The sequence below is a fragment of the Dasypus novemcinctus genome, chromosome 2 (genome assembly GCF_030445035.2).
Source record: "Dasypus novemcinctus isolate mDasNov1 chromosome 2, mDasNov1.1.hap2, whole genome shotgun sequence".
In the NCBI taxonomy this organism is placed as follows: Eukaryota; Metazoa; Chordata; class Mammalia; order Cingulata; family Dasypodidae; genus Dasypus; species Dasypus novemcinctus.
In genome coordinates, this window is record NC_080674.1 from 5163412 (window position 1) to 5176229 (window position 12818).

The window sequence follows — 12818 nt, forward strand, 5'->3', positions numbered from 1 at the left end:
ATCTTCCTCACGCACCCTCTGAGCTCTGTAAGACTCAACCAGAGATTCTTCTCTACAGTTACGTGCTCATTCTGACCTGTCACCTAGACAAAAAGATGAGCAAGAGAATCCCCTTCTGGACTGCCACAAGAACAGAAAAGCAGGCTGAGCAGAGCTGAGCACTAAGTGAGGTCAAGGGTTTTTGAATTAAGGCTTCAGGGAAGCACCCAGGGATTCACGGTAACTGTTAAGTTCAGAGTAAAAAAGAAACAGGCATCGTCTGGTGACACAGAGAAGTCTGACTGGCTAAAGAGAAGGAGAAGATGGAGACTGGAAAACAGGACAGGTGGAACCTCTGGTTTTAAATGTGAGGCTATTAAGAATTCCAAGAAGAAAAAGAAAAAGAAAAGCTTACAATACCCAGGAAATGAGTCATTTAATCATTTGCTGCACCACTGAAGAGCGTTTCGTTGGGAAGATTTGATGCTTCAGGTAAGAAGTGAATGAACTGCAATCATGCAATGAGGGAATGATGGGATGGCAAAGAAACCAACAAGGTGAAGAAAGAGTTTTACAATAAATAACCGAAGTTGTCATACTTAGGTGTTTAGTTTTAGTTTTTGGCAAAGGCACTGAGGAGCGACATACCAAAGAAAAGATAGATAAAAAGAGATTAAAAGTTTCACTTTTAATAAAACAGATTTTATTTGGTTCTGCTTGACTTTTTTAAAAGACCTATAACCCACTAACTTGGCCTTAAAAATTGATTACTTAATATGTAAAACAGACATTTGGAATGTGCACTTTAAATTCATACAACAGGACACAAAAGTTACTAAAAACAAAAGTAAATTAACAACTGTGATTGATATTATTAAACTTCACGATCAGACAAGCTGATCGAAATAATAGATACGGAGTTACTCACAATCTACAGTCGGCACATCCCGCAGCATGCGAGCCACAGGGGCCTTACCACCTAACTGCTCCCTGGCAGGAGGTGAAAGCACCCCCAGGATGCAACCATTGGTTAAAGCTTTCAGGAAACAAACAAAGCTAAAGAGATCTACTTACAGATTCAGTTTCGCTAACCAGAAACTGATGAAACTTTTCCAGCTGTGGAGACTTCCTCAAGATTTTCCGACTTAAATTTGTGTGCCAGGCAAGTTCTTCAGGATACCTGACCAAAAAGAAAGCAAAACATCCAAGTATCACATGTACTGAGGTGCTCTCTTCACAGCCGCCGGCAACCGTGTCCCTGGGGCGTGACGAATGGGCTCCTACCCACGAGCCAGCCGGTGGCAGGAGAGCCGAGGGCTGGGGAGAGCAGGGCCGAGCACCGTGTCGGGTCTCAGTGATGGACAGGCCCCATAGCCGACAGAGGGGGGGGGCTCCTGTTCTCTAACAACAGCACAGAGGTCATGAGGAAAAAAGTTAACAAACGTGATGGACTATTCAAACTTCAGGAGCAGGTCACATAAAATCAAACTCACACGGGAGGACAGTTTTGGTTTTTGAGATTGATCAAGAGTCCCCTGCGATCAGGTGAGGGTAGAAAGGAGGAGTCCAGGAATGCTAGCAGGGCATGTCCCAGGAACCAGAGGCCGCAGCTTCCGTTTTGCTAGCACCTGGTTAGAGCACAACCCTGGCTAAGTGCAAACACTGCCTCACAGGAAGTTTTCAAAGAGGACTGCCTGTCTTTTAGGTGTCACAGTGTTGCCAAACATTTGAATCAAATTTTTAAAATATGTACTTTTCTCACTATTTCTAAAACCAACCCAATGATGTACAGAAATGTTATACATGTTTTTAAAAATCCACCATAAAGTAATGTGAGCTCCTAGGTTAACCGCTATTTATACACACCTAAGGATCGAGTATTTCCTGCCCACTCTGTGACCACACTTGAACTCTGGCTGACGATGGCATCACTGACCAGGAAGGCTGCTCCTAAGCCTGGCTGCACAACCTGCCGACCTGCGGCCACACAAACAGGCACAGATGTGACCCAGGGCACCACGCCCGCTAAGTCAGCGCCAGCCCAGGCACAGCACGTCTCCCGTGAGGAAGCGCACTGCGGTCTCAGCACCTGTCAAGTCTTGGGTGCAAAGGGAACTCCAGGCACCCAACTGCAGCTAAGATGGCAGCATGGAAAACAAAGCCAGAATTTCTAGAAAATAGAAAACATACGACTGCTTTGAAACTGCGGTTACTTGACAGAAGTAAGATGAGCCCTTAAGATTTTAAGACATTGCTCACCAGGCACAATATCACAAGACTTATTTTGTACCGAATAATAACAACTTAAACTGGTTGCACCTGTTCACTGCCAGCCTCCAAATGAAAACTCCTAAATTACTTTCCACTGTGTACAAAACAGTTAGGAAAATACTGTATCAGCTATTTCTAGCTATATCTAGCAGGTCAGATAACTTAGACAATGCCAAACAACCAGAAGTGTTGATACATTTCTGCTTCACTTGCTTGCGGAGAGAGTTCACATATGACAAGTGAATTTGATGGAATAAATGTTTACAGAATAAAGTTGTCATGCAATTGTCACTGATAACAGAAAAAGCTGAGTAACAGGGACAATGTTTTGTTCACACCCTTCAGTTGGGCATTCACAAATATAAGAGAACTACTGGCTATTCGCAGAGTGATTCATTCTCATTCTTCAACCAAAGACAATCTTACAGGGCTTTTGAAAGAGATTTCGGAATTGCCTCCATCATATACAACACAAACAAGATAGAAAAGTAACTGCTACATGTTAATAGGGCTGACCAAACAAAAGTCAGAAAAGAGGCCCAGAATAAGCACAGGCAGTAGGGAACAACTGGATGAAGAGTGCTGCCCACTGCGTACTTTAGGAGAGCCTAGACTGGCGGAGACAGCAAAGAGAAGACTGGAGGCCTTCAGGGTCTCTTCTCCAGAGCAAGCTGGAATCCATCTACACTCCCTTCGTAGGTCCCGTGAGCCTGTTTTCAATGGAAAAACAGAGTTGGGAAGGCTGTCTCCAGGCAGGCACTTCTACCAAAATTAGCCCTCCAAGAAATAGTAGCGAGAGAAGACACAAGGAGTATTAAAACTATAGAGACAAATAAAAAAAAAATGGAACAGACAAACATTCATGGAAGAGGAACAGAGGAAGCTTTACGAAAAAGTCAACCAAGGAGAAAGACAGAGGCTAACGAGAGAAACCGAGCACAGAATAAACACATTAAAAAAATGACAGCGCAAGACATCCCCAAAAAATTACTAAGATATAGCCCAGCCAAAGGAACAAAACAGAAAACTAAAAACCTTCAGCCAAAACACAGAATTTGAGAACACTAATCACAGATATCCAAACAAATCTACTTAATAATTAAGTCAGTGAGATGGCTAAAGATTTAAGGATATTAAAAAGACACTGGCTGAACACAAAGAAGATTCTGAAAGCCTGCAAAGAAAAGCAGCAGCTCTTATGGGAATGAAAGAGACAACGAAAGAGATTAAAAGTACAATGGTGGCATACAATAGCAGATCTGAACTAGCTGAGGAGAGAATAAGTGAGTTGGAGAACGAGCACCTGAATTTGAAAAGATAAAAGAATGGAAAAGAATGGAAAAAAATGGAAAAGGGTCTCAGGAATTGAATAACAGCAAGAAACGCACAAACATATGCATTATAAGTATCCCAGATGGAGAAGAGAATGGAAGGGGGCGGAAAAAATATTTGAGGAAATAATGACAGAAAATTTCCCAGCCCTTATGAAAGAATTATCAATATCTAAGGACAACACACCCAAACAGAATAAAACCAAACAGACCTCTTCCAAGATACCTGCTAATCAGAATGTCAAATGCCAGAGAGAATTCCGAAAGCAGCAAGAAAAAAAAATAATTCATCACATACAATGGATGCTCAATAAAACTAGGTACACAATTTCTCATCAGAAACCATGGTGGCAAGAAGGCAGTGGTATAATATATGAAAGATTCTGAAAGAGAAAAACTGCCGTCCATGAATTCTTTATCTGACAAAACAGTCCTTCAAAACTGAGGGTGAGTTTAAATTCTTCACAGATAAACAAAAACAAAGTACCAAGAGATTGGACTTACAAGAGATACTAAAGGGAGTCTTGCAACATGAAAGAAAAAGGCAGGAGAGAGAGGCCTGGAGCAGAGTGTAGAAGATTATTAGTAAGAGTAACAAAAAAGGGAAGAAGACACATAATATTAAGATAAGTTAACTGAAAGTCAAAAGATATAAGGGACATAGTAAGCAATGCCTTGAGTAATAATAGTAAATGTTAACTGACTGAACTCCCAAATGAAAAGACACAGACTGGAAGAATAGATAGAAAAAAAAACCAAAACAGCCATCTACATGCTGTCAACAAGAGAGTCACCTTAACACCCAAGGACACAAATAGACTGAAAGTGAAAGGTCAGAAAAATATGTTCCATGCAAACAGTAATCAAAAAAGAGCTGGAGTAGGGATACTAGTATCGGACAAAATGGACTTTAAACACAAAACTGCTCTAAGATATGACAAAGGATGTTATAGATTAATAAAGGGAGCAATTCATCAAGAAATAACAATAATAAATATGCACCTACCGAAGGTGCCCCAAAATACATGAAGTACACACTTGTAGAACTTGAGACAGAAATAGAAGTCTCTACAAGAATAGGTGGAGACTTCAATACAAAACTCTCATTATCCTTGGAAAGAACAACTGGACAAAGGATCAATAAGGAAACAGCGTGGGGAAAGGATGCAGCTCGTGTGGTTGAGCACCTGCTTGCCATGTACATGGTCCTGGGTTCGATCCCCAGTATAAAAACAAACAAAACAAATGAAAGCATCAACACAATGGATATGTCATGATGATGGGAGAGAGTATTGCTGTGGGGGGAGTGGGGGGCGGGGGCGGTGGGGTTGAATGGGACCTCATTTTTTTTTTATGTAATTTAAAAATAATAATAATAAATAAATAATTTAAAAAAAAAAAAAAAAAAGAAAGCATCAACATTCACTGGGGAGCAAATGTAGTTCAGGTGTTAAGCTCCTGCATCCAATGTATGCAGTCCTGGCTTCAATTCCCAGTATCTCCTTAAAAAAAAAAAAGAAAAAGGAAACAGAAGAACTCGAATGAGATGACAAATAAATTAGACCTCACAGACATATATAAAGAGCAATGCATCCCAAAAGACCAAAATATATATTCTTCTCAAATGCTCATGGATCTTTTTCAGGAGAGACCAAATGCTGGTCACAAAATGCATATCAATAAATTTATAAAGACTGAAGTTACACAATACACTATCTTTGATCATAAGGGAATGAAGCTGGAAATCAACAATAGGTAGAGAAAGGGAAAACTCACAAACACATGAAGGTTAAACAACACACTCTTAAACAATGAGTGGGTCAAAGAAAAAATTGCAAGAGAAATAAGTATCTTGAGATGAACTAAGACAAGAACACAACTTATTAAGCCATGGATGCAGCAAAGGCAGTGGTGAGTGGGCAATTCATAGCCCTCAATGCTTACATTAAAATAGAAGAGCTAAAATCAAAGACCTAACTGAGCACCTGCAAGAACTAAAAAAAGAACAGCAAACTAATCCCAAAGCAAGCGGAAGGAAAGAAATAAAGATTAGAGCAGAAATAAATGAAATAGAGAAGAAAAAACAAGAGATAATCAACAAAACCAAAAGCTGGTTCTTTGAAAAAAATCAACAATATTGGCAAACCCATAGCTAAACTGACAAAGTAAAAGAAGAAAAAATACAAATTAAAAAATCAGCAGTGAGAGGGGGGACATTACTACTGACTCCACATTAAAAAAAGAGATCATAAGAGAATACTATGAACTATGCACCAACCAACTAGACAATGTAGACAAATGGACAAATTCTTGGAAACACACGTACGACCTATGCTAACCCTAAAAGAAACAGAAGACCTCATCAAACCAATCACAATTAAGGAAATTTTGAAACAGTCATCAAAAACCTCCCAAAAATGAAAAGCCCAGGACCAGCTGGCGTCACAGGTGAATTCTACCAATCATTCAAAGAAGAATTAATAACAATCTTGTCCAAGCTCTTCCAAAAAACAGAACAGGAAGAAATGCTACCAAATTCATTCTATGAAGCCAACATCATCCTAATACCAGAGACAGATAAAGATAACCAGAAAAAAGAAAATTACAGACCATTTTTGCTAATGAATATAGATGCAAAAATTTTCAACAAAATACTTGCTAATCAAATCCAGCAGCACATTAAAAGAATTATCCATCATGACCAAGTGGGTTTTCTCCCAGGAATGCAAAAGTGGTTCAACAAAAGAAAATCAATCAATGCAGTACATTACTAAATTAAGAAAGGAAAAATCACAATCCTTTTGATTGATGCGGAAAAGGCATTAGAAAAAATCCAACATCCTTTCTTGACGAAAACTCTCCAAAAGACAGGAATAGAAGGAAATTCTGTCAACACAATAAAGCACATATATAAAAACTCACAGCTAACATTGTTACTCAATGGAGAAAGACAAAGTTTTCCAGCTGAGACGGGAAACAAGACAAGGATGCCCACTGTCTCCACTGTTATTCAATATTGTGTTAAAAGTTCCAGCTAGAGCAATTAGGCAAGAAAAAGAAATAAAAGGCATCCAAAAAGAAAAGTAAAACTTTCAATATTTGCTGATGACACATGCCTATATCTAAAAAATCCCGAAAAAATCCCTAACAAAGGTACTAAAGCTAACAGAGAGTTCAGCAAAGTGGCAGGATAAGTTTAATACCAAAAAAAAAAAGTAGCATTTCTATATACTACTAATAAGCAAAATGAGGAGAAGTCAGGAAAAAAATCCCACTTAGAGACTAAAATCCCAATAGAGACTAAAAGAATCAAATATGTAGGAATAAACTTAACAAAAGACAAAAAGGACTAAAATTTGGAAAACTATAAAACATTGCTAAAAGAAACCAAAGACCTAAACAAATGGAAGCATAGTCCATGTTTATGGATTGTAAGAATAAATATATTTGTCAATTCTACCCCCAATTTATCTATAGTTTCAATGAAATTCCAATGAAATTTCCAAAATCCCTTTTTACAGAACTGGAAAGGTCAATTATCCAAAATTTATTTGGAAAGGTAACAGATCCCAAATAGCCAAAAAGATCTTAAAAAAAGAACGAAGTTGGAGGACTCTTACTTCCTGACTTTAAAGCATAGTACTTACTCATAGTTGTAAAAACTGATACTTGCATACAGACAGATATATTGATCAGTGGAATAGAATTTGAGTGTTCAGAAATAGATCCTCAAATTCATGGCAAAGTGATTTTTGACATGGCTATCAAGGCCACCCCAGCCAGGCCAGAACAGTCTATTCAACAAATAGTGCTGAGAGAACTGGGTATCTATAGCCAAAAGAAAGAAGACTCCTATCTCAAACCTTATACAAAAATAGTTAAAATGAATCAAAACCTAAACATAAAAGCTACAACCATAAAACTCCTAGAAGAAAACGTAGGGAAACATCTTCAAGATCTTATGTCAGGTGACGGTTTCTTAAACCTTACACCCAAAGCACCAGAACAACAAAAAATAGATAAATGGGACCTCCTCAAACTTAAACACTTTTGTGCTTCGAAGGACTTTGTCAAGGAAGTGAAAAGGCTGACTATTTCATGGGAGAAAATACTTGGAAACCACATATCCAATAAGGGTTTGATATCCATGTTATATAAAGAGATCACAAAACCCAATGATAAAAAAAAAAAGTAACCTAATTTTAAACTGTGCCAAAGACTTGAACTGACATTTCTCCAAAGAAACACAAATAGCCAAAAAGCACATGAAAAAAATGGTCATCATTAGTTTTTACAGAAATGCAGACCAAAGCCACACTGAGATATCATTTCACATCTTACAGAATATCCATTATTTAAAAAAACAAAAAACAAAAACATGGAAAACTATAATATAGGGATTCTTAACAAGAGGTCAGCAAGCTTGAATTGAAATTCAAAAAAACATTCTTGTGGGAATGTGTTGGTATAGGTGGGATATATTTACAAATAATACACAGTATAATATGGACTTAGTAGGGGCCAATGGTTTTCACCTGACTGGCAAAGGGGTCTGTGGAACAAAGAAGGTTAAGAGCCCCTGCTATAGTAAGTGCTGGAGAGGATGTGGAGAAACAGGAACACTCCTTCACTGCTGGAGGGAATGTAGAATGGTGCAGCCTCTGTGGAAGACAGTTTGACGGTTCCTCAAGAAACTAAATGTAGAACTTCCGTATGATCCAGCAATCCCAATACTAGAAATACCTTAAGAACTGAAAGCAAAGACACGAACTGACATTTGTACACCAACATTCATAGCAGCATTATTCACAATTGCTGAAATATGGAAACATTACAAGTGTCCATCAACTGATGAGTGAACAAACAAAATGTGGTCTACACATACAGTAGATTCTATTCAGCCCTAAGCAATCAGGATACATATGACAATATGGATGAACCCTGAGGACATTATGTTGAATGAAATAAGGCAAACACAAAAGGAAAATACTGTATGGTCTCACTAACACGGACCAAAATGATGAGTAAACTCAGAGATAAACTGTAGACTACAGGTTACTACGAAACTGGCTATGGGTTGAAAATGGGAGCTGATGCATAATGTATGTGGAATTTTTAATAAAGTTTATTGTAAATGTGCAGAAATGAACAGAGTTGATGGTAACATTACACTGAGAATAACTAACACTGTTGATTTATATGTGATTATGGCTGAAAAAGGGGTAGTCTGTGGATGTAAATGTCAATTGAAAGGAAGCTAGAGAATAATGGGACTATATAACATCGTGATTTCAGTGATGAAGAATGGTTAATAGCATAAAAAGGTTCTTTTACAAAGTGTTAAGAATGTGGTGACACACAGGAAAATTACAAATGATGTAACTTACAGACAATAGTTAATAATATTGCAATATTTTTGTAGCAATGGCAAAGATACATCAATTTTAAGGGACGACAATAGGAGAGTATATAGGGGCATGGGATTTTCCTTTTGGAGTAATGAAAACGTTCTATAATTGACTGAGATGATGACAGCCCAACTCTGATGAAAATGAGAGCCACTCAAAGTACACTCTGAATGGACTGTACAAAGCATGGGACTGAATAACACAATGAATACTGCAGTTAACAAAACAAACATGAGGACAGAGAACATTCTCTCTTAAACCTAAACCATAACAAGTATATAATAGTAATACAGTGTATCGTTAAGAAGGTGGGTTGGGGGAACAATACACCATATATAAGCTATTGGCTACAGTGAACAGTAATGTTTTGAGATGCTCTTTCATCGTTTGTAACAAATGTTTCCCAACAGAGTAAGGTGTTGGTGACATGCATGTTTGTTTTGTAAGTTTGCAACTTTTACTGTTTATGGATATTCACGTATGCATAATGAACTTCAATTTTAAAAATGCACAACAGCAATCTTATTAAACTTGCTTCTGAAAATACCAGATGGCCTCTAACTTCAAGTTGGGCATGAGCTACCGTTGTGAGACTATAATGAACAGCATCAGCACATCAGTCAAATCTTCTAACAGAGGCACTCAAGAGGAGGTAAGTCCATAATTTAGTTACTATGAGAGAAAAAAAGCTTAGACATGTACTGCTACCTTATACACCAGCAGAGAGCACAGAAAAAGCACCTTCCCTCTCCACTGACCTCAGAACAGGGCATGTGCAATTAATGAAAATCAACAGCCTGAGTTGTATGTGTCCCTGTAATTCTGAAGATTTTTAAATTGGACTAAAATGCTTAATTAAAACAAGACAACAAAAAAACTATGATTTTTTTTTTTTTTTGCAGAAAATTGCAGATTTATTCTTGTATCCCAGAAACAAAAAACAAGCAAATCAAGTCGCAGAGTAATGAAAACCTGGCCTTGGCTGGTGCTCACTGAAGGGCATCTAAACAGTAGAAACCACACTATGAACCTCAACAGTCAAAACCCCAGGAAATGCTTGCTTATTTCATAATTTTTATGGCGACCTTTGAAAAAGAAAAGCAGTTATTTTTTTCTCTTGTGAGAACTCTCAGTGCCTCCAAATTGATTAGCTAAAATGTGGACCTATAACAATCAGTTTTAGTGACTTTTATATTCACACATCAACTGGGGGCTTGGCACATTTAGTTTGTGTCTGACAGCCTGGTCAGGTATGGGACAAGGGATCCCCTTCACACAAATGAGACCTAACCTAGGCCATGAAAAACACTGAGTCTCCAGAACAGGTTAAAAAAAAAAATGGGCTGGCTCTGAAAATAACTCAGAAGCAGGAATGTGCCTGATTGAGAAGACTCAATCAGCTATAGTAGACTGTGTTAGGGAATACAGGAAGATAACTTGGGAGCAGATTGTGGCTAGATCTGTCCTTTCCCTGTAGAAAGAAGCCACTCTGCAAGAATTTTGATGTAAGGAAACAACAATTTTAAATAGAAATGGTGGAAGTGGTGCCATAAAAGAAGGAAGGGGGGGTGGATCTAGTGGAAAAAATTACCCGAAGGACTCAAATACAGAAAGCTGCAAATCATACAAGAAAATGTGCACACCAATGTAACATTGATAAAGGCGCTGAGTAGAAGAACATTAAGATATCTAGATAGTATACTCAGGCTAACTCTTGCTCACTAATCGCAAATGCATCACCAAGAAACACACTTGAGTGGACAAAGATTGAAGATTCAAGTCCCAAAGAGATGTCAGTGATGGCCAAGCCTTGTTTTACCTACCAACTCAGGGGCTGTGGAACTTCAACTTTCTGACCATCCACTTCCAGGTCCTCCAATTCCTTGAAATACTTGTCTTTTAAACAGTGGAGGATCTCTTTTGCGTGGCTAATGAAAAATAAGCACATTTCAAAATAACATGACCAGCTAAATTTAGTACATTATATGGTATGTTTTTTAAGATTATATGTGCCTTAAAGGTAAAACCAACTTAGCATGGAAAAAAGATACCCTTTAGTCACTGCCATTTTACTTCATCCCTTAAAATTAAAACAATCCTTATTGTTTGCATGCTAAAAAGTGATAAGCTAAATGCAGTACTATTGTTTCCTTCCTGCCTAAAGAATTGCAATTTCAATTTTACTTTCAACCCACCTTGGAAAGATGCAAAGACAAAGATCTTACAAGATGGAGAGAAACAAGATTTACGCCAATTTGGAATGTCACAAACTCTCATTAAGTTCCCAAGAGCTAATGTCATCAGCTCACCAATCCCCAGGAGCCAAACCCTTCTCAGAATGGATTGTTATTCTTCTTCTGAGACTCCCACTTGCAATTTTAGGCAGAGTACCTCCTTCACAGATCCTGTTGGACTTGTGCTCCCTCCTCAATGTTTACATAATTTAGTATCCACAACACTGAAATCTATAACACGTCTCTGGGAAACCACCCCTTCCCCCGCTCTTTTTTTTCCCACCTGATTACAGCAGTCCCAACTCCCAATGAAACGCACTCGGGCATCACACCTTTTGTAGCCCGTAATCCTTAAAGTGGCCGGGAGGGGCTCCCTAAGCGCTTCCATGAACTGTTCCCACTCGCCCTCAGGCACGATCTTCAGTTCCTGGTAGTAGTGCTCAAACAGTTTATTCTCCTTGACGATCTCGGGGTATCCGCCTTCCCAGCCCTGAAAAAGGCAAGGAGCGTCAACCCCCAAGCTCTGGAAGAGCCGCCCTGGCTGCCGCCCCGCAGGCCTCGGGGGTCGGGATGGCCCACGCGGGCTGCGGGATCCGCCCGCCGCCGCGCACCGGCTCCTACCGCACTGTGACGCTTCCCGTCGCCCTCGGCGGCGTCTTCTGCGCCCTCGGGCCGCCGCCGCTGCTGCTGCTGCTGGAGCCGCCGGATCCGCGACCGCCGCCCCATGGCGCGCGCAGCTGCCCACGCGGCCCGCAGACCCCAGCCCGCCACTGTCGCCACCGTCCACGCGCGACTTCCGGGCCAGGAGTCAAGGCCCCGCACGCATCCGGGCCTGGCCCTCGGGTGCGCCTGCCCGGGTCCTAAAGAACAAGTAAAAGGCAACACAGCCCGTCGTCCCGGAGAAATATCGAGCAGGGCAACACAGTCAACAGAGAGAAAGCGGCCCCACAGAGAGGCCCCGAAGGGGTCTTCACGCGGGCTCAGGCAGCGCCGCGGACAGCCCGAGCGTCGGCGCGTGCGCAGAGCCGGGAAGTGAGGAGGAGGGGGCGAGCCCGGCCGGCGGCTCGGGCGGGGGCGGGCTTGGCTCGCAGGCCCCGCCCCCGAGGCCCCGCCCCCGCCGCGTCCTTTAAGGCGCCGCCGCCGGCAGCGGCTTCGCGCGCGCGTGCCGACCATGGAGCTGGAGGAGCCGCGGCTGCTGGACGCGCTGGCCTGCCTCCTGGGCGCGCTGGCCGTGCTCTGCCTGCTGCTGCTCCGCGCCTTCGGCACCTCCTACGGCCGCTACTCGCCGCCGCGCGACGCCTGGCCGGTGCCCGCGCGCTGCGCCTGGGCGCTGCAGGAGCTGCCCTCGCTGGCCGTGCCGCTGCTCGTGTGCGCCCGCGCGCCCGCAGAGCGCCTGCGCCGCGCGCCCAACCGCACGCTGCTGGCCATGTTCCTGCTGCACTACGCGCACAGGTACCGCCGCCCCGACCCGCCGAGCGCCTGCGCCGCGCGCCCAACCGCACGCTGCTGGCCGTGTTCCTGCTGCACTACGTGCACAGGTACCGCCGCCCCGACCCGCCGAGCGCCTGCGCCGCGCGCCCAACCGCACGCTGCTG

At 41.6% G+C, this 12818-nt stretch overlaps 2 protein-coding genes across 7 annotated transcripts in view; one reads left to right on the top strand and one right to left on the bottom strand.

The window, feature by feature from the left end:
• The window catches only part of NSUN2 (NOP2/Sun RNA methyltransferase 2), a 37760-nt gene extending 25481 nt beyond the window's left edge, over window positions 1-12279 (bottom strand). For 3 of the 4 annotated variants that reach the window (XR_009187833.2, XM_058306458.2, XM_058306473.2), the window contains exons 1-4: window positions 11845-12279; window positions 11556-11713; window positions 10813-10917; window positions 1054-1159 (exon numbers count right to left, since the gene is read on the bottom strand). Coding sequence is in view for 3 of the 4 variants with exons in the window: in XM_058306458.2 (XP_058162441.1) it covers window positions 1054-1159; window positions 10813-10917; window positions 11556-11713; window positions 11845-11949 (474 nt within the window). In the remaining variant the exon portion in view is untranslated. Of the gene's footprint in view, window positions 1-1053; window positions 1160-10812; window positions 10918-11542; window positions 11714-11844 lie in introns of those variants that run through there. The other variant, XM_058306465.1, reaches the window with a different exon arrangement.
• Window positions 12237-12818, top strand: part of SRD5A1 (steroid 5 alpha-reductase 1) — a 39256-nt gene continuing 38674 nt past the window's right edge. The window contains exon 1 of one of the 3 annotated variants that reach the window (XM_058306481.2): window positions 12237-12675. In XM_058306481.2, coding sequence (XP_058162464.1) covers window positions 12395-12675 — 281 coding nt within the window. In that variant the 5' untranslated portion in view covers window positions 12237-12394. The remainder of the gene's footprint in view (window positions 12676-12818) is intronic. The other 2 variants (XM_058306491.1, XR_009187834.2) reach the window with 2 other exon arrangements.